A 24,598-nucleotide genomic window follows, 5' to 3' on the forward strand; every position below is an offset into this window, starting at 1 on the left:
AAAACAGACAAACCGAAGAAGAGAACCCACTAAATTCTAATATATTGTCCTGATTTGATCTCCTTCAAATGTTCCACAGAAACTGTAACTTAACTATCACAACTGGAACTGATGGGCCTGTAATTCAGACCCAAAAATTCAATTTAGGAAAGACCACAGCACTCACACCATGAGTGTGACTGACTTGACAATAGACACACATGTCCAGCTCAGTGTGCTCGACAGAAAAGCCTCTGGGTCCATAAACGTCACCATGATGAATTTTTTTTACCATTAACATTTTGACTGTATCAACACCAAAATGCCTCCACAGCACTGTGGGACTGAGACACACATCCTTTATAAATGAGTAGGATCAGTAGAAAAATATGGCCACCATCAACCAGAAAAAAAAAAGAATAAACTGAATAAACTTTGCATGTTGAGTAGCCTGTGTGGGGTCAGTGTAGGCTCTGGTTCAAATTGACAACACATCACAGAAGTTTGACTTCAGAGCTCCCTGCCAGAAAGCCTTTCTAAAACATTGAGAAAGGATCTATTTTAACCCAAACTATGGTCTTTTCTTAAACCTAATCAAGCAGTTTTTTTCACTTGCCAGTGAAAACTGAAAGTAATAACTAGTCTGAAAATAATAAGCCAACACCGACTTTTGTATTCACACAGGACACTAACTCTGGCCTCCTGGGTGAAAATCCTGTGTTCGACCCATTCATCCACCATAACTTGCTACCAATGCGGACCTTGTCTCTCTTTATGCTACTACACCTGACTTCTAAAAGCCTTTCTGCCAGACAGCTTTCCGCCAGAAATGGCTTTCTGACAGAAAGGCCTGAAGGCAAACTTCTCCCAATATCAATGTGACTTCAACAAATCTTCCGGTTTCCTTTGTCCTGTCCCTCACACAACATGCAGACAGTGCAGACGGCAGTCTAGTCTTCTTTTTACACACTTGTATATAAAGAATGTGAATGAGTTGGAAAAGTAAAGACATTCATATCGAGATACAAACTCCTCTCAGTGTCAGGGTTCAGACAGACAAACTGGGGACCCACAGAGCAGACCAGAGACTCACAGGTGAGAGGAGGTGGTTTATTGACAGTTTGAGAGACACGGAAGGCAGACAGGAAAGGCAACAGTGCAAAATCACTAGACAGATCGGGAGTCAAAAAACAAGCGAGAGTCCAAAACCAGAAAACCGTATGGAAGGCAAAGGTACCAACACACTAGGCAAAAGACAACACGAGCAAAACAGGTCAAAACACGAGGAAGCCAATACACAAGGAAAACGCCGGAAAGCTACTTACTTTCAACTTTCAATGTGGTAGGAAATGGACAAAAAAAGATTTCTTAAGGCACTTCGTGTGAGACACACAAGGACATGGCAGAGCTCCAACAACTTGTGACAGCAACTCTGCACATAAATTAAGGTGATAACAAACATAAGACGCACTACAAAACAAATAAAACTGACATTCAGAAACAGCACTTCTTTGGTTTCTATCTATCATGTGTGCCACAACTTTCTATGCAGATTATCCAGATGAACATCCACGACGGTCCTACTGCACAGCAACCTGGGTCATCAATCAAACTAAACCTGATTTATGTTGTACTTCTACAAGAATATGATAAATAGTCAAGTTTGTGCAAGGCTGAAAGGTGTCAATCTCAATTATCAGCACGAGGACGAGTGTTGTTTCTGTTCAGCTTGTTACGAACAAATCAACACAGACATGAAAAAGGCATTCACACGTTTATCTGACACAGTGTAAGGCTGGACCACCCCTCTAACAAAGGGCTTGCTGAAAATACTACAAGAATCGTACGAATCTCCAGATGCACTAATGCGTTCACATTGACGAGGTTCCTCCTTGTCTTTCTGAGGGCGCGTCAAGTCTACGAGTTCTAAGTGGTGGCAGCCACAGAGCCTTTCCTCTCGCTGAAGAAGCTTTATTGAGCTTTTATTGTGTGCTCTGAAAGCTGCAGTGTTTATGGTAAAAGGCTGACACATCTAACTCCAGTTTGTGTGAAACTGAAAGAGACAAACCCTCTAAAAAAAAAGGGGGGGGGTGTTAACACATCAGGGTGTTTCAGGTGCTGGAGAGTGAGAAGGGAACATTAAAAGACTTTCCAGTAGGATTCGGCCATGGTTAACAGTGTTTCTGGTCATGGTGAGAATGAAGTCAGAACAACTCTGGCTCCACCTACTGGACTTTATAAAAACTGACTGCAACAATTTTGCTTCACTTAACTCAATGGTTCCCAACCTGGGGTCCGGGGCCCCCACTGGGGGGCGCCAGAGATTGCAGGGGGTGCACTCAATTTTATCTGCGCTGAGGTTACCAAATTTATAGCTGTGCACATTAAATTTAAATTAAGCAATATCACACAAGAGGGAGTGCTGTTGTGCTGAATATCAGCACTGGTGTGATTCGGTTTTTTCAATGCTCACGTGTGTGAGCATTGAAAAAAAAATCATCGGAGAAACGTGTGTGACTGAACAGAGGTACTGTAAAACGTTTTGTAATGTGAATTATTGTAAGCTACTATTGCTGGTAGACATTATTGCTCAGGAAATACTTTTTTATTATTATGGGCATGTTTGTATGTGTTTAATATGTGGACATGTAAGCCAGCAGTGAGTCTGAAGAAATAACTTAGAGATAAGATCTCCAAATTAACCTGCATACTGAGAGAAATAATTTGATATTAACTAAGGTTAATTTATATGGTGTGCAGGTTGTCTTTGTGTGTGTTGTTGCTCTCTAAAGAGGACGAACAGAAGATTTTTTTTTCCAGCGAGTGGGAGGTTCGGCGAGGATCTCAGCTGTCGCATGTGGAGGGAGACAATCCAATGGTGTCCTGGGATGCGCTGGATTTCCACTCAAAGAAACAGATAAGCTTGAGCGAAAGTAAAAGACTAAAAAAAAGGGCCCCTAACTGAACTGAGACCTGACCATAACAAAAAGACGTACTGACCTGACTTAACAGAACTGGATTCAGAAGGAAAAGAACGACAATTATTTTGGGTTATTGAATTTTTGTTATTAGTGTGTGTAATAAATCTGTTTTTCTATTCTTACTAAAGTGCATTCGTGTTTAATCTACTCTTCAAGTAGTGGTTACATTTAAAATACCTGGTACGTCGATCTATTTCAACATCGACTATACCAGCCGCCTTCAATCCAGCAGGGATCGAAACAGGTCTGAAATACATGTAAACACAGTAAATACAACACATATTCACTCAACAATATGATGCAAATTAAACACACCACTTATTCCTGCACGCCCGCTTTCCCTGCTTACCAGCGAGGATTGAGGTGTGCACCAGCCTCACTCCACCGGCCTGAACACCTGCTGCCACCTGCGTTCCTCCTGCAGGTAGCCCTGTATCCCGGCGTGACTAACTGGCACACCTCCCCCTTTCTACTCTGTGCCACCCACCACATATGAATCAAAAGTAACATCGTCGTTTGTGTCTGTTTATATAAAGCATCTCACCAATGCCCACTCACTGCCATGATCTCCCTCGCCTCCCGCATCAGACAGTTTCTGTATGGCAGTGGCTCTCAGGCTGCGGTTGGTGTAAGACCTGTGTGTCCCTGCCTCCTTGCACATCCTGGGTAACATCTATGACAACTGGTTTACTCCCAGGGAAACGGCGGTATACCAGAAGCAGTCTGTCGCCACTGTTACCCTCCTCGGCTGCAGATACAGGGCAGGCGGAATTTTCTTTAGGTATTTTTCGAGCGACGCTACTTAGCAGAGCGCATTTCCTCGCTCCTCCTACATAGTTTTCTCTGTCTTAGATTGTTTGCCACAATCTAAGATAGTTAACAACTGATATAACGTTAAATAACGGGTATTAGAACGCCTGTACAGCGGAGTGATAATGTCAGTAAAAAGTCCCAGTGCTGTTGTAGTCCATATCAGCACTCATGGAACGTCTCTTGTCCAATCAAATTACTTTGTCGGAACTAACTGTTGTATAAAATCCCAATAACACACCCAATTGGATAAGAACAAAAACCTACAACTGCTGTTTATTTTTACAAATAAAAGTTTGTAATGAATCACTTTATTCTTTTCCTGCGTGTATGCAGGTAGGAGTTGGGGTTGGGGCGCCTGGCTTGTCTTGGACACAGGCAAGGGGGGCTTCAAGGAAAAAAGGTTGGGAACCACTGATTTAACTGATTAGTTTTCCTAACTCATTCAACACAACACTGTTAGCATATAATGTTTTCCCAAAAGTGTTTCTTTGATCTGCTCCACATCTTGAACGTGACAGTAGTGATTCTTGTTTTTCTCTTTGTGTCTTTTTGTTTGTTTTCTGCTCACCAGGATGAGCCAAAAGGCAAAGCTAGATTAAAACCTTTGTTCGTTCATACCCACTCACACCTCGGAGCAGCCAGGTGACAGCCACAGCCTGCCCCCCCCCCGTCTTGTGTGTGAAAGTGCAGAACTCATTGCTGAAGCAGACCTGGTAGACGCCCTTCATCGCTGTGATGTGAGAGAAACAATACTGCACATTTCAGAGTGGCCTTGTATTGTGACCAGCCTAAGGCACAATATTCATGCTATGTAATCAGCATCTTGATATGGCACACCTGTGAGGTGGGATGGATTATCTTGGCAAAGGAGAAGTGCTCACTAACACAGATTTAGACAGATTTGTCAACAATTTCAGAGAAATGGTTTTTTTGTGTATATAGAAAATGTTTTAGATCTTTGAGTTCAGCTCATGAAAAATGGGAGGAAAAACAAAAGTGTTGGGTTTATATTTTTGTTCAGTGTAATTAATTAACCCACAGTCATGAAACGTGAATTGTTGCCAAACACGTCACAGTTTAACCTCTGACTGAATTTCAGGGCAGTTAAAGCAAATAAGGAAGAGACGGATTACTGCGGCGTGTTTCCAGCCGACCAGCCTTGAAGTTTATGTTTCAAAATAAATGTCCACTATTTTAGGCCAACGCGGTCTATTTGCTTATACAAACACACTCCCACACCTCTCAGGAAGTAAATCGTGAACACATAGATTGACTTGTTAAAACCAGAAGCAATTTATGAGTTTTTCGTGTGTTTTTCGATGGCGGAATTAAGTATTCAGAATTGAAAGTAGTAGCAACAGTAAAAGTACAGAAGTACAAGAAACGAAATGTTTTTAAATTATCAAAAGCCTCGCATTGGTCTGTAATAGCTGATTAAACCTGTGTGAGAGAGCCTCTAACGACAACAAGTGATTGTTGACAGACGCAAAGCGCAGAACGGCATTTCTGCTGTGCATTCATTGCCATGATACGAGTCCACATTAAACAGGAGTCTTATTTTGGAAATCCCAGGGGGTACACGCCACGCCACGCCTCTCCCCCTGCACAGGGAATCATATCTGGGGCGCAAAATCTTATCCAGGATTAGTCAGTATTTGACATTTTGTCCAGTTCGTAGTCTTACTCTGAACAGGCACATTTTTAATTCTAGTTTTCTGTGTTGCGATCATCTTTCCGGTCAAGCTCTCGGTGATCTAAGTTCATCGCTAACGGCCTGAAATATGCAGAGTTATGTAGAGGTGATGAGAGACTTTGTGGAGAACCATGCGACCGTTCTCGCAGTTGCTTTTATTGCAGGTAAATCCATTCTTTTATGGTATTTACATCGTGTAATGACTGAGACTGTAAGTGAAGTTGCTGTTGGTGTGAATGTCTGTGATGCTGTTTCAGTTATGAGCCGTCATTCATGTCAGAGTTCAGTGTCACAGTTATTCCATCCTGACGGAGACTTTCACTCATCCTGCTGCTCACTTTGTGAAAATCTGGAAATATCAGTGGAAGAGCAGCCAGCCTGAACCATAATAACGAAATGTTTGCAGTATTTTAGTTCTTACATTGTTAACTATCATAAATAATCCTGATTTGCTTTGGAGCTCCAGACATATCTGCAGGGCTCTCAAGTTTTGAACTGAGCTCAGAGTGAGATTTTGGCGGTGGCGACGAAGGTGGGGACGGGGGTCTGATCTGATGAATGACGCGTCAATTCCTAAATTTAAAAAAAAAAAAAAAAAAGTATTTAATTCAGCATTTCTGAGTGCAGGTGCGCGCTTGGTCTGTAACCCTCGCCCCACTCCCTCCTGCTCAGTGAGTACACGCAGAAGCAGCCACACATCATGTAGTTGACCAACCACGTGCGGTTTGAACAAAAAAAAAGGTCGAGAAAAAAACCCAAGGCGGCTCCCGCTCCGGCTCCCAGGCAGGAGTCGGCTCGATCGCTCTAAGAGCCGTTTTGTTCCGGACCGATACATCACTGATTCCTCTACCTGTTCACTGTTATAAAAAAAAAAAAAAAAAAAAAAAAAAAAAAAAAAAGCGACGCAACTTGGTGGGCGTTATCCTGGTAATTTCTCTGAGTGAGTAATAGGAGGTGTGGCGTGTGAGTGTGTGAAGGGTTGAAATGCGCGTGTCTCATGCCCAATGCGCGAGACTTGAGAGCTTTGAGATAACAAGAACCAAGATCTTACGCAAAGAAATAAATAGAGTAAAAAGGCAAATGACAAAAGAATAAGGCAGATTCAGCTGCATGTAATGTTGTTGTGAACGCTCTGTTTACAGTGTTTACTTTGTCTCTTCGGCCAGGGGCAGGTCTGCTGGCCTTTCGGAGGTGGATGGCTGGGCCAGCGTGTCGGAGCAAGGTCAGGCTGGATGGGAAAACAGTGCTGATCACTGGAGCCAACACTGGCATTGGGAAGGAGACGGCACTGGACATGGCCCAGAGAGGTCAGACCACAGAGTGTTACACACTGTGTGTTTGTGCACCTCGCTGTTAGGACCCCACTGCCATCACGCTGTGCATTGCTGTTCAGATTTCAATTACACTGACACATTGGTTTCTTCTGTTAGGGGCCAGAGTGATCCTCGCCTGCAGGGACATGACCAGAGCCCAAATTGCAGCTGACGACATCCGGCAGCGGAGTGGAAACGGCAACGTGGTGGTAAAGAAGCTGGACCTCGCCTCGCTGCAGTCTGTCAGAGACCTGGCTAAAGATGTCCTGGAGAATGAGGCACGTCTGGACATCCTCATTAACAATGCAGGTATTTTGCAGTGCTTGTCCCTTACCCAGCCAGCAGCAGTAAATATCACAAACATCATCACAGTTTCAAGGGCACATTGAGGACTTGAGCAAAATGCAGTTGGATGAAAAGGCATCCGATGTGTTTCAGCCGGCTCTGTTTACTAGAGCTGTCCTCTCCTCTGATGTTGAAGTGTTTTTGTTGGTTGTTAGGTGTCGCACTGTGTCCCAAGTGGACGACTGAGGATGGCTTTGAAATGCAGTTTGGCGTGAACCACTTGGGACATTTTCTCCTCACCGACCTTCTCCTTGACCTGCTGAAGAAGTCAGCTCCAAGTCGCATCGTCATTGTGTCCAGCTTGGCACACCGGTCTGGTAAAGTGACTCATTTCAGTCCTCCAACACACCTGTGAATGTTGTGAATGGAGGAGATTTTTTTGTCTCCTTTTCAGTTTCTGGTCAGATCGTTTCATCCTTAAAATGAAAGGACTGTGGTTGGGTTTCATGACAGGTGTAGCAGATAAAACTAAAACATGATTGTTTCTTTTCTTTTTTTATGAATATTTTTATTTAATATCAAGATTACAGGTATGAACAGAACATCACCAAAATCAGAACATAAACAACATTTCCCCGACAGACATCAAGGGACTAAGGATGGACAGATTAATAAATGACTACTCATCTACATATAAAACACAAACATATATGCATACAAATATGCGGATTGCATACAGCACAGACACAGAAGGCATTGTGGAAAGTAATACCTCAAGGGACATCAGAGACATTGACCAGGTAATGGCAAACTAAAAGTGGACGTGCTCAGATATTTCAGTCCTTCCTAGTCCAAATAGAGCCCTCCGTAGAGCCTGGGCCCCATCCTCACCAATATAGTCCAGAAAAGGATTCCAGATTTTGAAGAATTTAAATGGATTGTCTTTCAGCCAGAAGCGTATTGCTTCAAGAGGGACAAGTTCCATAATGTTCCTGATCCAAAGTGAATTAGTAGGGATAGTGTCCAATATCCAGTGGAGGAGAATACACCTCCTGGCACCAAACAGCAACACCTGAAGCAGCTTCAGTGAGGAGGGGGTTAGGTTCACTGCAGAAACGGGTTCTAGGGATAATTTCTTCTTGAAAATAATATTGATTTCCTTACACACACTGCACCAGAAGTCAGTTACGAGGGGACAGGCAAAAAAACAGTGGAAATATGAGCCTTCGTTAATTTTACATTTGTTACAGTATTTTGAAAGCAAAGGATTAAACTTGTTGCATCTTACTGGGGTAATTTGAAGCCGATGTATGACTCTGAATTGTAATTCCCTTGCTTTGTTAGTAGATAGGCAACCTGAGGAGCCCTGCCAAACCCCATACCACTCGTCATCAGAAATAGTAACCCCAAAGTCAGCCTCCCAGAGGGAACTCGCACGAGCAGTGGAAATAGTGCTCGGGGCCCCATACAACTTAGTAATGAGTTTCTTAGAATCAGAGTTTTGCAGTATATCCTCCATTGTTGAGAGTCCATTAGGGTGTAATTTAGTGAGAGAGGTAACAAAACATGCATGCAAATGCATGCATGCAAATATTTAAAAAAATGATTCTGCTGGAGATCATATTTCTCTCTAAGCTGGTCAAAGGACATCACAGTGTCATTCCCCACTAGATCACCTATAGTCTTAATACCCCTAATGGCCCAGACGGAAAAGGAGTGGTCCTCTAAACCAGGCGGGAAATCGGGGTTTGAGTGGATAGGAGTGAGAGAGAGGAAACCCTCTTGATTGTCAAATTTTCTTGCTAGTCTCCAGGTTTTAAGGGCATTCTGTAGAATAAAGTTTTTTTTAACATTAGTGCTAACGCAATTCTTAGAAATATGTAAAAGATTACAGAGAGGAATAGGGGTCACTGGGAGAGCCTCCAGGATTAGCCAGGTGGAGTCCGGGGCCTCTTTGAACCAGTGCCAAAAATAACTCTACACGCAAGTCGGTAGCGTTTAATGTCCGGTACCCCAAGACCTCCTTCCTCCAGAGGGCGTTGTAAAACTGCAAGTTTTAATCTGGCCCGCTTATTTTTCCAGAGAAAAGATGAAAGAGAGCTGTTAATAGAAAGTGATTCACGTGTTAAGAGAGCAGGGATAATTTGGAACGGGTACAGCAAACGTGGGAGTAAATACATCTTAAAAAGATTCACTCTGCCTAAGAGGGACAGAGGCAAAGCTGCTGTCCATCGAGCAAGGTCTTCTTTAATCCTGCAAATTAGGGGTACAAAGTTTGCTTTGTACAGGCCATAAATTGACGGAGTAATTTTTATGCCGAAGTAGACAAGTCCAGATGGGGACCAGCGAAAAGGGGCAGAGCAAGTGGGGGACCAGGACAGGTCAGGGGTCAGGGACATCGCCTCAGATTTAGAATAATTAATCTTATAGCCTGGAAACCGACTGAAGTCACTAATTATTTCTGCTGCCCTGGCTATAGAAGTCTCTGGGTTACTGAGAAACAGTAAGACATCATCACAGTACAAGGAAATTTTATGGTGTGCAAGACCGACCTCTATACCTGACACTAAAGAGTCATTCCTAAAGGCCTCCGCTAAAGGTTCACATGATTGTTTCTTGATTTCAATGGTAATTCCTGCTTAAAGACCGCGTTGGATTGTTTCTCTGCAGGCCGCATACACTTTGATGACATCAACCTTGATAAAGACTACGACGGTCAAGTGAGCTACAGCCAAACCAAGCTGGCAAACGTGCTCTTCGGCAGAGAACTGGCTGCAAGGCTGCGAGGTTGGCGTCCAATTCAAAAATGTGTACTGCATGTTACTATTAAACAGATACATGTCATTGTCTCCCATTAACATAGTCAGAGTAGTACAAATCCCTTCTTAGTTTTTTACTTCCTGTTCTTGTGTCTCTGTGCCTCTCCCTGTGTTAATTGTCTCATGATGTTTTATGCATTGAAATTGACTTTGATGGATCCGTCCCATCAGGCACTGGTGTGAACGTGTACAGTCTTCACCCTGGGGTCATCCGCACAGAGTTACCTCGCCACATGTTGGCCTCTTTCGCCCTGTGGAAGAGGGTCATAGCCAATCTACTTTTCTTCCTGTTCAAAAATCCCTGGGAAGGAGCTCAGACCACCATCTACTGCGCTGTGGACGAGAGCGTGGCCAACTCCAGCGGCCTCTTCTACAGGCAAGTACACCTGCAGTAAAACTGGACTGAGTGTGAAGAGAAACCTCATTCGTTCAGTGGTGTTAATAGCTGCAGAGGTCTGGAATTCAGTCCGCTTTGCATGTCTGTGTGCATATGTTCTTTGTCCACTGTGCAATGACACAGAATGTCAGTGAAATGATGATGATTTATGGCGTTGTAAATGTTTACTACACAAGCTTTCAGCGATTGTGGTGATTCTGCTGATCTTTTCATCCTATTTCATTTCTTCCATCATACAGTGACTGCGCCCCCAAAATGCCGGCCCCGCAGGCTCTGGATGATGCCGCAGCCAAGAAGCTGTGGGACCTCAGTGCTTCCATGGTCGGTCTGGGTTAAACACAACAGCCTGCCCAGCTTTTATCACCCATTCCTCCTGCCGGAGTCGCTGTTGTTTGCGCGGGTGGATAAAGCACCGCAATGTGTTTTATTATTGAATGCAGAAGGGTTTTGCACTAATAAGGCTAATTTCACCTACTCAGATCTTTTAGACCTGAAATGATTTGCTGACGAGTGAAATTGTTTTGCACTATTTAATCTCAGACTCGTCAGTTGTTTGAATATTGCACTTGCATAATCTGCATTATATTTTGTGCTTTATCTATCTACAGTATGATGCTATATCCATTTTCCTATGAGCCTCACCAAAAGAAGCTGAGAGGTTTTCTGTGTGCAGGTTGAAGAGGTAGACAGTGCTGTAGAAGTGTTGAGGTGTTGCGGAAAGTGGCCTTATGTGCCAGCAAGTGGTGAGAGGAGTGCTGCAATTCAGAGGAGAGAGGATCCTCCACTTGGTGTAGAAAGGGAGTGGACACCTCAGGGACAGAGAGGAGTTAGGAAGAAGCCAGTAGCAGACGACAGCTTCGCAAGTGTCCTCCTGTGTGCGTGCGTGTGTGTGTGTGTGTGTGTGTGTGTGTTTGCTGTTTGTTGCTGTTTGTTGTGCCGCGACAAGATCATTTTGGTGTTTTGTTGCTTTCATTCTTTGAATTGAGAATTGAACTCTGTGCCTTTTGTTAAATGAACTTGCTGAAAATGAACAGTACAGAAATGTCGATCGGAGCTGTGAGCGATGTTAATCTTCTGGCAATAAACATCTGATTGAAATACATTTTCCCCTGGCAGTTATTGAACATCAGGTGCATGACTGAAACTCCTATAGATGTGTATTTATGGAAAACTGATGGCTTTAAATGAGGAAAAAAATATCCACACTATCACAAATATCACTGCTAACAGAAACTAACAAAGAACCTTTCGGCTTTTGTGACCTGCTCATCAACACGTTTTAAGATGAAGATGTGCTGAAAAACAGGGAGAACAGAGGATGCTGTCCAGCAAATGGATTGAAACAGCTCAGAATGACTTTCAAGAATAAAGAATCAACAGCTTCAGACATCACATGCACATTTACACATTTCGTATTTAGACTTTCACGTCACTTCCTTTGACTTTTCACACTGTCAGGTCTCATGTTGATCCATCCATCGTGGATCAACATGCTTATTCTTGTGCAGTGTGACGTTTGAGATACAGTCTTCTGTTTGAAACTGTCCACTCACTGCGCTGTAATTACAGTGCAGAAATGCCAGGGCTTCCAGTTTCTGGGTGTGAGAATCGTGTCAGAACGTTGGCATGCATCATACTGAAATTTCTCAACTATTTTTTTTATTCCAGTTCAGCAGTTGCATCATCCTCAGTGTACAACTTTGATGGATTATGTCAGTCATGCTGTGTCATGTCAAGATGTTCGAGCTCACTGTGACCCTGCTACTTTATATATTTATGGTCAGGGGAAAGAAGTTTTAAGAAGTGTTACTCCCCCAACATATAAAGTGTCTTTCTGCACAATAAGCTATTCTTTCATTTTTCTGAATCGTACAGGTGTCCCAGACAGATTTTGTCAAACACTGGTCTTTCCTGCGTACTGCCCCTTTTAGAGTAATACAGAAAGAAGACAGAAAGCTGCATAGTTGCTTTCTGTCATGTTTCTGTGAAATATGACTCAAAACCAGGTGTGATCGGAGCAGCCTGGAGGGAATCCACTGATGGACGCGGACAGACAAACCTTTCCACTCTGATTTACAGTTCCTCTGCTGGAGTCTGTGATGGCAGACGGCGGCCGGTGAGAGCGCGGCGGCGTGTGGCGTCAGAGCGGCGGCTGAACGTCTCGACACGGCCGTCAGAGCTTTTAGGTAACCCGTCATGTTTACTGGGACTGTCACGGACACTGCGAGTGAATCCTCTTTTTCTATGAATGAACAACGAGCCGGTACAGCTCGCTGAACGGGTGACGGGTGTCTTCTTCTGCTTTGATGGCGGGTTGTTTAAAAGGAGCATACTGCCCCCTTCTGTACAGAGTGTGTAGTATGACATGTTGTCCATGGATTGCTTCACAACATTAGGTAAATAAAGAAATAATGAAATGATAGCCTTGATAAAAAATAAAGAAAAACAGACAAACCGAAGAAGAGAAACCACTAAATTCTAATATATTGTCCTGATTTGATCTCCTTCAAATGTTCCACAGAAACTGTAAATTAACTATCACAACTGGAACTGATGGGCCTGTAATTCAGACCCAAAATTTCAATTTAGGAAAGACCACAGCACTCTCACCATGAGTGTGACTGACTTGACAATAGACACACATGTCCAGCTCAGTGTGCTCGACAGAAAAGCCTCTGGGTCCATAAACGTCACCATGATGAATTTTTTTTACCATTAACATTTTGACTGTATCAACACCAAAATGCCTCCACAGCACTGTGGGACTGAGACACACATCCTTTATAAATGAGCAGGATCAGTAGAAAAATATGGCCACCATCAGCCAGAAAAAAAAAAAAAAAAGAATGGCTTTCTGACAGAAAGGCCTGAAGGCAAACTTCTCCCAATATCAATCTGACTTCAACAAATCTTCCGGTTTCCTTTGTCCTGTCCCTCACACAACATGCAGACAGTGCAGACGGCAGTCTAGTCTTCTTTTTACACACTTGTATATAAAGAATGTGAATGAATTGGAAACGTAAAGACATTCATATCGAGATACAAACTCCTCTCAGGGTCTTAACATCCCTCTTCATGTAAAAATAAAAATAGTACACAGCTCTGAAACTCTTAACTGACAGGTTATCCTAATGACAACTCAGATAAAAACACATGAGTTAAAACATTGCTCAGCTGTCTGTTCCGTTTGGGAGCTTTTTATCCAGCGTGCAGACACTTTCTGTTTTTTCACCAGGTTGAAAAACAGGATTGCATTTGCATTCAATACAGTGCTTTTCTGTCTAACATGCAAACTCATACTATGTCATTCTGTCCCTTTTTGATTGTTGATATGAAATATTAAAAAAATACTATTAAAGGGGCCTACATTTTTATGTGACCCTGGATCTGATTGACATCTCAATACACATAGTGCCAAAAAAAAAAAACACCAAAGATGCTCAAAATCAAAATTTGGCAGTATTAAGAAAGCGGATTTGTGTCTTCACCACAAATGAACTTCCACCAAACTTTACTTGAATCTGTTGACCATTTTTAATGACAATAAACAAACAGATAAACAAATAGGACTGAAAACATAACTTTCTTGGCAAAAATATTTGGTCACTTGTTATTTAATGAATCTCTATGAAATAACATGAACTTGAAATGTAAAAGTAAGAATCCAATCAGTCAGTAACAACAGGATAGCAAGTAACAGACAAATTAAAGTGGTAAACTTTCAATGTGGTAGGAAATGGGGAAAAAAAAAAAAAAAGATTTCTTAAGGCACTTCATGTGAAACACACAAGGACATGGCAGAGCTCCAACAACTTGTGACAGCAACTCTGCACATAAATTAAGGTGATAACAAACATAAGACGCACTACAAAACAAATAAAACTGACATTCAGAAACAGCACTTCTTTGGTTTCTATCTATCATGTGTGCCACAACTTTCTATGCAGACTATCCAGATGAACATCCACGACGGTCCTACTGCACAGCAACCTGGGTCATCAATCAAACTAAACCTGATTTATGTTGTACTTCTACAAGAATATGATAAATAGTCAAGTTTGTGCAAGGCTGAAAGGTGTCAATCTCAATCATCAACACGAGGACGAGTGTTGTTTCTGTTCAGCTTGTTACGAACAAATCAACACAGACATGAAAAAGGCATTCACACGTTTATCTGACACAGTGTAAGGCTGGACCACCCCTCTAACAAAGGGCTTGCTGAAAATACTACAAGAATCGTACGAATCTCCAGATGCACTAATGCGTTCACATTGACGAGGTTCCTCCTTGTCTTTCTGAGGGCGCGTCAAGTCTACGAGTTCTAAGTGGTGGCAGCCACAGAGCCTTTCCTCTCGCTGAAGAAGCTCCTGAGCAGCAGGACTTGACCGATGCCGATGACAAACAGCAGGACGGTTTCTCCAATGGACCAGTAGGTCACCCGCTCGAGGAGATGCTCCGCTTTCGTGCGGTCGTGCGCCTCTCTCAGCCTGTACCACGTCTGCGTGTCGGCCACCACCTTCAGGATCTCATGAATGGAGGCGCAAGACGACTCCAGCTGAAAGTGGAAACATCAGTACAGATTGATCAAGAGCACAGTGACGACCTGAAGCAGAACATAGAGAGGAAGGTAGGGCACACATACCGTAAGTGAACACTGAGCATTAGGCTTTGCTGGACTGCTGGACTACCCCTCTAACAAAGGGCTTGCTGAAAATACTACAAGAATCGTACGAATCTCCAGATGCACTAATGCGTTCACATTGACGAGGTTCCTCCTTGTCTTTCTGAGGGCGCGTCAAGTCTACGAGTTCTAAGTGGTGGCAGCCACAGAGCCTTTCCTCTCGCTGAAGAAGCTTTATTGAGCTTTTATTGTGTGCTCTGAAAGTTGCAGTGTTTATGGTAAAAGGCTGACACATCTAACTCCAGTTTGTGTGAAACTGAAAGAGACAAACCCTCTAAAAAAAGGGGGGGGTTTAACACATCAGGGTGTTTCAGGTGCTGGAGAGTGAGAAGGGAACATTAAAAGACTTCCCAGTAGGATTCGGCCATGGTTAACAGTATTTCTGGGGCCCGTTTCACAAAGCAGGTTTAGTGAAAACTCCGAGTTTGTTAAGCCTGAAATGAAGGAAACTCTGAGTTTTCCGTTTCACAAAGGGAGGTAACTCAAACCAGAGAAAGAGGGGTAACTCTAGCCTGTTTCACAGAGAGGGGTAACTTAAGCTCTCGTTCAGTTACCATAGTAACAGACTCTATGAACCTAACCTGGTCGGGACCAGGTTTTTCTCAATGAACCTCGAGTTTCTCTCTGTCTCCGCCCTCTCCGCACACGGTATTTGATTTCCTCATTCATTCGTCAGCAGGCGAGTTTTGGGATAACATAGTTCTGCCGTCTGTTATTTAAAAAAATCAGTCAGTAGGCACTTTTTTTTTCACTAACATGTCTTTTTGACAACGATCCCGTGGATGAAGGTGCAGCATTACTGCGCAGGGAATTAAATATTCGTCGGGAGATGGTTATCAGACCGCGCATAGATGTTCTGGCATTTCCAGACAATTATGTTTTTGAACGGTACCGTTTCACATCACAGTCCATCATCTACATACATAACCTAATCCGTCTTTACATTTGCAACATTACCAGCCGGAGTCATGCTCTCACATCCCAGCAGATATTGTGTGTTGCGCTGCGTTTCTTTGCGCAGCATTATGTTGGTGATAAAACAACTGCACAGTCAAACAGCCACTTAATATTTACTTTATAATGTAACACATGATCAAAATGAGGTACCCCCCATTAAATTATACCGTGTCTTACCTGTTTGAACAATGTTTTTATGTTTCATCTTGAGCTGCTACCAAGTGCACTTCTCCCCCGCGGGATTGCACCTACATGAAATAAATTAATGAGCTACCATTCAAGCAGTTTTCCCCTGTAATATTATTGTGATTGCAAAGGACTACATTTAAACTTACGCATTGACCCGAGCAGCAATGTTCCCCCACGCCGCCTCCCTCTCTTTTGCAGCTGCAGCGGTGTTACACTTTTTTCTAAAAACATGCTCAAATTCGTCGTATGAGCGCATTAAGAGTTCGAGTTCCAGTGGGGTAAAAAACGCAGCCCTCCTCTTCCCCGTCGCCATGGTGACTCGTCGAATCGGGGCTCCATTGATGTTGGCTTTTTATAGTCGTGGTGCACGCGCTTAACCCTGAGTTAACCTACTCTGAGTTGACTGAACTAACTCAAATCACCTGTTCTGAAACCGGAAACTCGGAGTTTCCTATCTCAGGCTAGATCAACTCAAGGTTCAGGATTAGACTCGGAGTTTGTTGAACCTCCTTTGTGAAACGGGCCCCTGGTCATGGTGAGAATGAAGTCAGAACAACTCTGGCTCCATCTACTGGACTTTATAGAAACTGACTGCAACAATTTTGCTTCACTTGCTATCAACTGATCAGTTTTCCTAACTCACTCAACACAACACTGTTAGCATATAATGTTTTTCCAATAGTGTTTCTTTAATCTGCTCCACATCTTGAATGTGACAGTAGTGACTCTTGTTTTTCTCTTTGTGTCTTTTTGTTTGTTTTCTGCTCACCAGGATGAGCCGAAAAGCAAAGCTAGATTAAAACCTTTGCCACTCTGTGGTTCTCTGAACACTGAAATAAGATTAGATCATAGTTGAACAAGAGTGTGCCTCAGCTCGTTCATACCCACTCACACCTCGGAGCAGCCAGGTGACAGCCACAGCCTGCCCCCCCCCCCCCAAAAGGGTTCCCCGTGCAGCAGGCAGATTTTGAGCGGCCTGTTGTGAAGGATCCTCAGACTCACCTGAGTCAGTGCTGTCGTACGGGTCAGTCCCTGCAGCAGAGGTGTCTCAGCTCCATGTCTGAACTCCAGGTACACCGTCTTGTGTGTGAAAGTGGAGAACTCATTGCTGAAGCAGACCTGGTAGACGCCCTTCATCGCTGTGGTGTGAGAGAAGTTGTCGTACTGCTTCTTCTTCTCATTGTACAACACGTTGTTTTGAGGGTCAGTGACGAAGCAGTCCACGTCGTAGTTTCCTCCTGAAATGACCTAAAAGAAGAGAAAACACACATCAAACACACATGTTGATGGACAGGACATATGCTTGCACACATAGTGTTGTTTTGTTGTGACATATGGACTGTGCAGTGATGAACTGACTCAAACTGGCTCAGCAGTGGGTCAGAAACATTCAACATTTGCTTTAATTACGGCATTAAAATACAAGTAAAGGAACTGACGAGGGTGTCATGTGACCTCAAGACAGACAAATCTATTTTGAAATGATGATGATTTTCCAAAAACAACAGACTCATAACAGAAGGGCAGCTCCTCTGATAGCATCATGAGGGGTCGCAGCCATCAGAGCAGCCTCACTCACCTGGAAGTCGATGTCAAACTTCACGTCTTTCTCCAGTTCCTCGTAGAAACACTGCTTGTCATTGTCAGGGAGCTCAAACATGAGCTCAGTCCCAAACACCACAGACACATGCAGCAGCAGCAGCAGCAGCAGACAGCCCAGTCCCAGGCAGAGCATGATGGAGTCACACAGAGAGCCGCTGGAAGCTGCAGACGGTCTGTGGTTCCGATCAAAACACCTCTGCAGCCCTGACGTGGCACCAGCGCGAAGCACTTCCGGGGCAGGCTTGTTTACTTTTTGGTAAATAATTAGCCCACAGTCATGAAACGTGAATTGTTGCTAAACACGTCCCAGTTTAACCTCTGACTGAATTTTCAGAGCAGTTATAGTAAATAAAGGAAGAGACGGATTACTGCGGCGTGTTTCCAGCCGACCAGCCCGAAAGTTCACGTTTCAAAATAAATGTCCACTATTTTAGGCCAACGCGGTCTATTTGCTTATACAAACACACTCCCACATTTTTCACGTAAACACATAGATTGACTTTTTAAAGCCAGAAGCCATCTATGAGTTTTTCGTGTGTTTTTCGATGGTGGAATAAGTATTCAGAATTGAAAGTAGTAGCAACAGTAAAAGTACAGAAGTATAAGAAACGAAATCTTTTTAAATCATCAAAAGCCTCGCATTGGTCTGTAATAGCCGATTAAAGCTGTGTGAGAGAGCCTCTAACGACAACAAGTGTGATGCTCATTGTTGACAGACGCGAAGCGCAGCACGGCATTTCTGCTATGCATTCATTGCCATGACAACAGAGTCCACAAGAAACAGGAGTCTTATCTTGAAAATCCCAGGGGGTACACTCCGCGCCACGCCTCCTCCCCCGCGCAGGGAATCGTATCTGGGGCGCACCATCTTGTCCAGGTTTAGTCAGTATTTGACATTTTGTCCAGTTCGTAGTCTTACTCTGAACGGGCACATTTTTAATTCTCGTTTTCTGTGTTGCGATCATCTTTCCGGTCAAGCTCTCGGTGATCTAAGTTCATCGCTAACAGCCTGAAATATGCAGAGTTACGCAGAAGTGATGAGAGACTTTGTGGAGAACCATGCGACCGTTCTCGCAGTTGCTTTTATTGCAGGTAAATCTATTCTTTTATGGTATTTACATCGTGTAATGACTGAGACTGTAAGTGAAGCTGCTGCTGGTGTGAATGTCAGTGATGCTGTTTCAGTTATGAGCCGTCATTCATGTCAGAGTTCAGTGTCACAGTTATTCCATCCTGACGGAGACTTTCACTCATCCTGCTGCTCAATTTGTGAAAATGTGGAAATATCAGTGGAAGAACAGCCAGCCTGAACCATAATAATGAAATGTTTGCAGTATTTTAGTTCTTACATTGTTAACTATCATAAAGAATCCTGATTTGCTTTGGAGCTCCAGACATATCTGCAGGGCTCTCAAGTTTTGAACTGAGCTCAGAGTGAGATTTTGGCGGCTGCGACGAAGGTGGGGACGGGGGTCTGATCTAATGAATGACACGTAAATTCGTGCATTTTTTTTATTTTAATTCAGCATTTCTGAGTGCAGGTGTGTGTGTGTGTGTGTGTGTGTGTGTGTGTGTGTGTGTGTGTGTGTGTGCGCGCGCGTGCGTGCCTGTAACCCTCGCCCCACTCCCTCCTGCTCAGTGACGACACACAGAAGCCGCCACACATGAAAGTCGAGAAAAACAAACAAAAATAAAAAAACTAAAAAAACGAAAGCGGCTCCCGCTCCGGCTCCCAGGCAGGAGTCGGCTCGATCGCTCTAAGAGCCGTTTCGTTCCGGACCGACACATCACTGATTCCTCTACCTGTTCACTGTTATAAAAAAAAAAAAAAAAAAATAGCGGCGCAACTTGGTGGGCGTTATCCTGGTAATTTCTCTGAGTGAGTAATAGGAGGTGTGGCGTGTGAGTGTGTGAAGGGTTGAAATGCGCGTGTCTCATGCCCAATGCGCGAGACTTGAGAGCTTTGAGATAACAAGAACCAAGATCTTACGCAAAGAAATAAATAGAGTAAAAAGGCAAATGACAAAAGAATAAATCAGATTCAGCTGCATGTAATGTTGTTGTGAACGCTCTGTTTACAGTGTTTACTTTGTCTCTTCGGCCAGGGGCAGGTCTGCTGGCCTTTCGGAGGTGGATGGCTGGGCCAGCGTGTCGGAGCAAGGTCAGGCTGGATGGGAAAACAGTGCTGATCACTGGAGCCAACACTGGCATTGGGAAGGAGACGGCACTGGACATGGCCCAGAGAGGTCAGACCACAGAGTGTTACACACTGTGTGTTTGTGCACCTCGCTGTTAGGACCCCACTGCCATCACGCTGTGCATCGCTGTTCAGATTTCAATTACACTGACACATTGGTTTCTTCTGTCAGGGGCCAGAGTGATCCTCGCCTGCAGGGACATGACCAGAGCCCGCATTGCAGCTGACGACATCCGGCAGCGGAGTGGAAACGGCAACGTGGTGGTAAAGAAGCTGGACCTCGCCTCGCTGCAGTCTGTCAGAGACCTGGCTAAAGATGTCCTGGAGAATGAGGCACGTCTGGACATCCTCATTAACAATGCAGGTATTTTGCAGTGCTTGTCCCTTACTCAGCCAGCAGCAGTAAATATCACAAACATCATCATCATGATCATCATCATCGTTTCAAGGGCACATTGAGGACTTGAGCAAAATGCAGTTGGATGAAAAGGCGTCCGATGTGTTTCAGCCGGCTCTGTTTACTAGAGCTGTCCTCTCCTCTGATGTTGAAGTGTTTTTGTTGATTGTTAGGTATCGCGCTGTGTCCCAAGTGGAAGACTGAGGATGGCTTTGAAATGCAGTTTGGCGTGAACCACTTGGGACATTTTCTCCTCACCGACCTTCTCCTTGACCTACTGAAGAAGTCAGCTCCAAGTCGCATCGTCATCGTGTCCAGCATGGCACACCAGTCTGGTAAAGTGACTCATTTCAGTCCTCCAACACACCTGTGAATGTTGTGAACAGAGGAGATTTTTTTGTCTCCTTTTCAGACTCTGATCAGATCGTTTCATCCTTAAAATGAAAGGACTGTGGTTGGGTTTCATGACAGGTGTAGCAGATAAAACTAAAACATGATTGTTTCTTGATTTCAATGGTAATTCCTGCTTAAAGACCGCGTTGAATTGTTTCTCTGCAGGCCGCATACACTTTGACGACATCAACCTTGATAAAGACTACGACGGTCAAGTGAGCTACAGCCAAACCAAGCTGGCAAACGTGCTCTTCGGCAGAGAGCTGGCTGCAAGGCTGCGAGGTTGGCGTCCAATTCAAAAATGTGTACTGCATGTTATTATTAAACAGATACATGTCATTGTCTCCCATTAACATAGTCAGAGTAGTACAAATCCCTTCTTAGTTTTTTACTTCCTGTTCTTGTGTCTCTGTGCCTCTCCCTGTGTTAATTGTCTTGTGATGTTTTATGCATTGAAATTGACTTTATTTGATGGATCCGTCCCATCAGGCACTGGTGTGAACGTGTACAGTCTTCACCCTGGGGTCATCCGCACAGAATTACCTCGCCACTTGATGACCTCCTCCGCCTTGTGGAAGAGGGCCATGTTCAGCCTATTTTTTTTGCTGATCAAAAATCCCTGGGAAGGAGCTCAGACCACCATCTACTGCGCTGTGGACGAGAGCGTGGCCAACTCCAGCGGCCTCTACTACAGGCAAGTACACCTGCAGTAAAACTGGACTGAGTGTGAAGAGAAACCTCATTCGTTCAGTGGTGTTAATAGCTGCAGAGGTCTGGAATTCAGTCCGCTTTGCATGTCTGTGTGCATATGTTCTTTGTCCACTGTGTAATGACACAGAATGTCAGTGAAATAATGATTTATGGAGTTGTAAATGTTTACTACACAAGCTTTCAGCAATTGTGGTGATTCTGCTGATCTTTTCATCCTATTTCATTTCTTCCATCATACAGTGACTGCGCCCCCAAAACGCCGGCCCCGCAGGCTCTGGATGATGCCGCAGCCAAGAAGCTGTGGGACCTCAGTGCTTCCATGGTTGGTCTGGGTTAAACACAACAGCCTGCCCAGCTTTTATCACCCATTCCTCCTGCCGGAGTCGCTGTTGTTTGCGCGGGTGGATAAAGCACAGCAATGTGTTTTATTATTGAATGCAGAAGGGTTTTGCACTAATAAGGCTAATTTCACCTACTCAGATCTTTTAGACCTGAAATGATTTGCTGACGAGTGAAATAGTTTTGCACTATTTAATCTCAGACTCGTCAGTTGTTTGAATATTGCACTTGCATAATCTGCATTATATTTTGTGCTTTATCTGATATATCTACAGAATGATGCTATATCCATTTTCCTATGAGCTACACCAAAAGAAGCTGAGAGGTTTTCTGTGTGCAGGTTGAAGAAGTAGACAGTGCTGTAGAAGTGTTGAGGTGTTGCGGAAAGTGGCCTTATGTGCCAGCAAGTGGTGAGAGGAGTGCTGCACTTCAGAGGAGAGAGGATCCTCCACCTGCTGTAGAAAGGGAGTGGACGCCTCAGGGACAGAGAGGAGTTAGGAAGAAGCCAGTAGATCCAGAAGAGACGACAGCTTCGCGAGTGTCCTCCTGTGTGTGTGTGTGTGTGTTTGCTGTTTGTTGCTGTTTGTTGTGCTGCAACAAGATCATTTTGGTGTTTTGTTGCTTTCATTCTTTGAAGTGAGAATTGAACTCTGTGCCTTTTGTTAAGTGAACTTGCTGAAAATGAACAGTACAGAAATGTCGATCAGAGCTGTGAGCGATGTTAATCTTCTGGCAATAAACATCTGATTGAAATCCATTTTTCCCTGGCAGTTATTGAACATCAGGTGCATGACTGAAACTCCTATAGATGGGTATTTATGGAAAACTGATGGCTTTAAATGAGAAAAAGTATCCACAATGTCACTGCTAACAGAAACAAAGAGAACCTTTCAGCTTTTGTGACCTGCTTATCAACACGTTTTAAGATGAAGATGTGCTGAAAAACAGGGAGAACAGAAAATGCCAGTCTGAGCTCCAGAACTCTGAAATACATCCAGATGAAAAGCAAATGGATTGAAACAGCCCAGAATGGCTTTCAAGAATAAAGAATCAACAGTGTAAAGGAGGTTAGGGTCCGGGCTAGTTCGTGTCAGGTTTATGCAGGAGACAAGATGCTGTGTCGGTCAGAACACAGGAATAATGACAATACGCTGGACTCTCTTTCCCAGCAGATCCAATGGCTGTGGTGTTTTTATTGTGGACACCCAGTGTTGTTAACAGTTCTGCAAATGATAACAAGAAACCACATGATACATCACCTTAATAATAATAACATATAATTACATAAATGGGAAAAGTATACACAACCCTCCATTATGCATATATAACAGTTCTATCCACATATCAACCAAGATCTATACATTTCAACCATAAGACCGTGTTAACTGGTCCAGTAGCGCCCTTTGCTGGCTAAACCAAGCGTGCAATGAACACACGCACCTGACGCACATGATGCACATGTTGGCCCTTCGCTGAGCAGTTAACTACCGATCGCACCAGCAGTACCAACTGTTGGTTAACCACACACACAATTACTCATTAGCCGCTGCAGAAACCACACTATTTGTAAACGATGTTAAACAACAAAAAACAAATTTCTAGCGGCGGAGAAACACTTATTTATAAATTAACGACGTGCATCTTAAGAAACAATACAGAAACGATACTCACTTCGTGCATCCACTTAACTCTCGGGGTGCCACAACAAAACACACTTCCAAACAAAAAACAACCTTAGTTCCAGGCGAAATAACACTAAATCTCCACAGGTGTAAATGAAGGTGGAGAAGGAGAAAGGAAAAAAACGCCCGACAGTGCGACTGCAGGCTGTGCTCAACTACGGTCCCAGGTGACTCGTCACTTCCCCGGAGAAGGAGGAAGGGACCTATACACACGCCCTCAGAATCAGAATCATAGCCTTTTATACATCCACCATGATGAATTTTCTAACTTTAAGATTTTGACTGTATCAACACCAAAATGCCTACACAGCACTGTGGGACTGAGATACACGTCCATTATAAATGAGCAGGATCAGTAGAAAAATATGGCCACCATCAACCAAAAAAAAAAATTTTTTAAAAATCAAGAGGCAATCTGGCCAGCGAAACTGGCTCTGGACCATTCAGAATAAACTGTGCATGTTGAGTAGCCTGTGTGGGGTCAGTGTAGGCTCTGGTTCAAATTGACAGCACATGACAGAAGTTTGTCCTCAGAGCTCTCTGCCAGAAAGCCTTTCTAAAACATTGAGAAAGGATCTATTTTAACCCAAACTATGGTCTTTTCTTAAACCTAATCAATTTTTTTTTCACTTGCCAGTGAAAACTGAAAGTAATAAGTAGTCTGAAAATAATAAGCCAACACCGACTTTTGTATTCACACAGGACACTAACTCTGGCCTCCTGGGTGAAAATCCTGTGTTCGACCCATTCATCCACCATAACTTGCTCCCAATGTGGATCTTGTCTCTCTTTTTGCTACTACACCTGACTTCTAAAAAACCTTTCTGCCAGACAGCTTTCTGCCAGAAATGGCTTTCTGACAGAAAGGCCTGAAGGCAAACTTCTCCCAATATCAATCTGACTTTAACAAATATTCCAGTTTCCTTTGTCCTGTCCCTCACACAACATGCAGACAGTGCAGACAGCAGTCTAGTCTTCTTTTTACACACTTGTAGAATATGAATGAATTGGAAAAGTAAAGACATTCATATCGAGATACAAACTCCAGCCAATACACAAGGAAACACCGGAAAGCTACTCACAAGGACGCAGACAATCTGACAAAGACACACTGGGGAGAGCAGGTGTATATACACACGAGGGGCGGACACAATGAGACACAGGTGAAGA

General features: G+C 43.7%; 3 protein-coding genes across 3 annotated transcripts; 2 read left to right on the plus strand and 1 right to left on the minus strand.

Moving 5' to 3' along the window:
- The first annotated feature begins 5,519 nt into the window (after positions 1-5,519).
- On the plus strand, positions 5,520-11,378 carry LOC143338585 (retinol dehydrogenase 13-like). The gene is made up of 7 exons (XM_076759100.1): positions 5,520-5,630; positions 6,633-6,773; positions 6,897-7,088; positions 7,280-7,441; positions 9,735-9,851; positions 10,055-10,259; positions 10,520-11,378. The coding sequence occupies exons 1-7, from the start codon at positions 5,555-5,557 to the stop codon at positions 10,614-10,616; spliced, it is 990 nt and encodes a 329-aa protein (XP_076615215.1). The 5' UTR covers positions 5,520-5,554; the 3' UTR covers positions 10,617-11,378.
- Positions 11,379-13,794: 2,416 nt separating this feature from the next.
- Positions 13,795-17,897, minus strand: tmed3 (transmembrane p24 trafficking protein 3). Its single transcript, XM_076759232.1, has 3 exons — positions 17,687-17,897; positions 17,110-17,355; positions 13,795-14,835 (listed from the first exon to the last, which is right to left on the minus strand). The coding sequence occupies exons 1-3, from the start codon at positions 17,840-17,842 to the stop codon at positions 14,602-14,604; spliced, it is 636 nt and encodes a 211-aa protein (XP_076615347.1). The 5' UTR covers positions 17,843-17,897; the 3' UTR covers positions 13,795-14,601.
- A 638-nt stretch (positions 17,898-18,535) lies between these two features.
- Positions 18,536-22,503, plus strand: LOC143338370 (retinol dehydrogenase 13-like). Its single transcript, XM_076758765.1, has 7 exons — positions 18,536-18,801; positions 19,815-19,955; positions 20,079-20,270; positions 20,477-20,638; positions 20,862-20,978; positions 21,186-21,390; positions 21,648-22,503. The coding sequence occupies exons 1-7, from the start codon at positions 18,726-18,728 to the stop codon at positions 21,742-21,744; spliced, it is 990 nt and encodes a 329-aa protein (XP_076614880.1). The 5' UTR covers positions 18,536-18,725; the 3' UTR covers positions 21,745-22,503.
- The last annotated feature ends 2,095 nt before the right edge of the window (positions 22,504-24,598 follow it).

This window comes from Chaetodon auriga, chromosome 1 (genome assembly GCF_051107435.1).
Source record: "Chaetodon auriga isolate fChaAug3 chromosome 1, fChaAug3.hap1, whole genome shotgun sequence".
NCBI classification, from domain to species: domain Eukaryota; kingdom Metazoa; phylum Chordata; class Actinopteri; order Chaetodontiformes; family Chaetodontidae; genus Chaetodon; species Chaetodon auriga.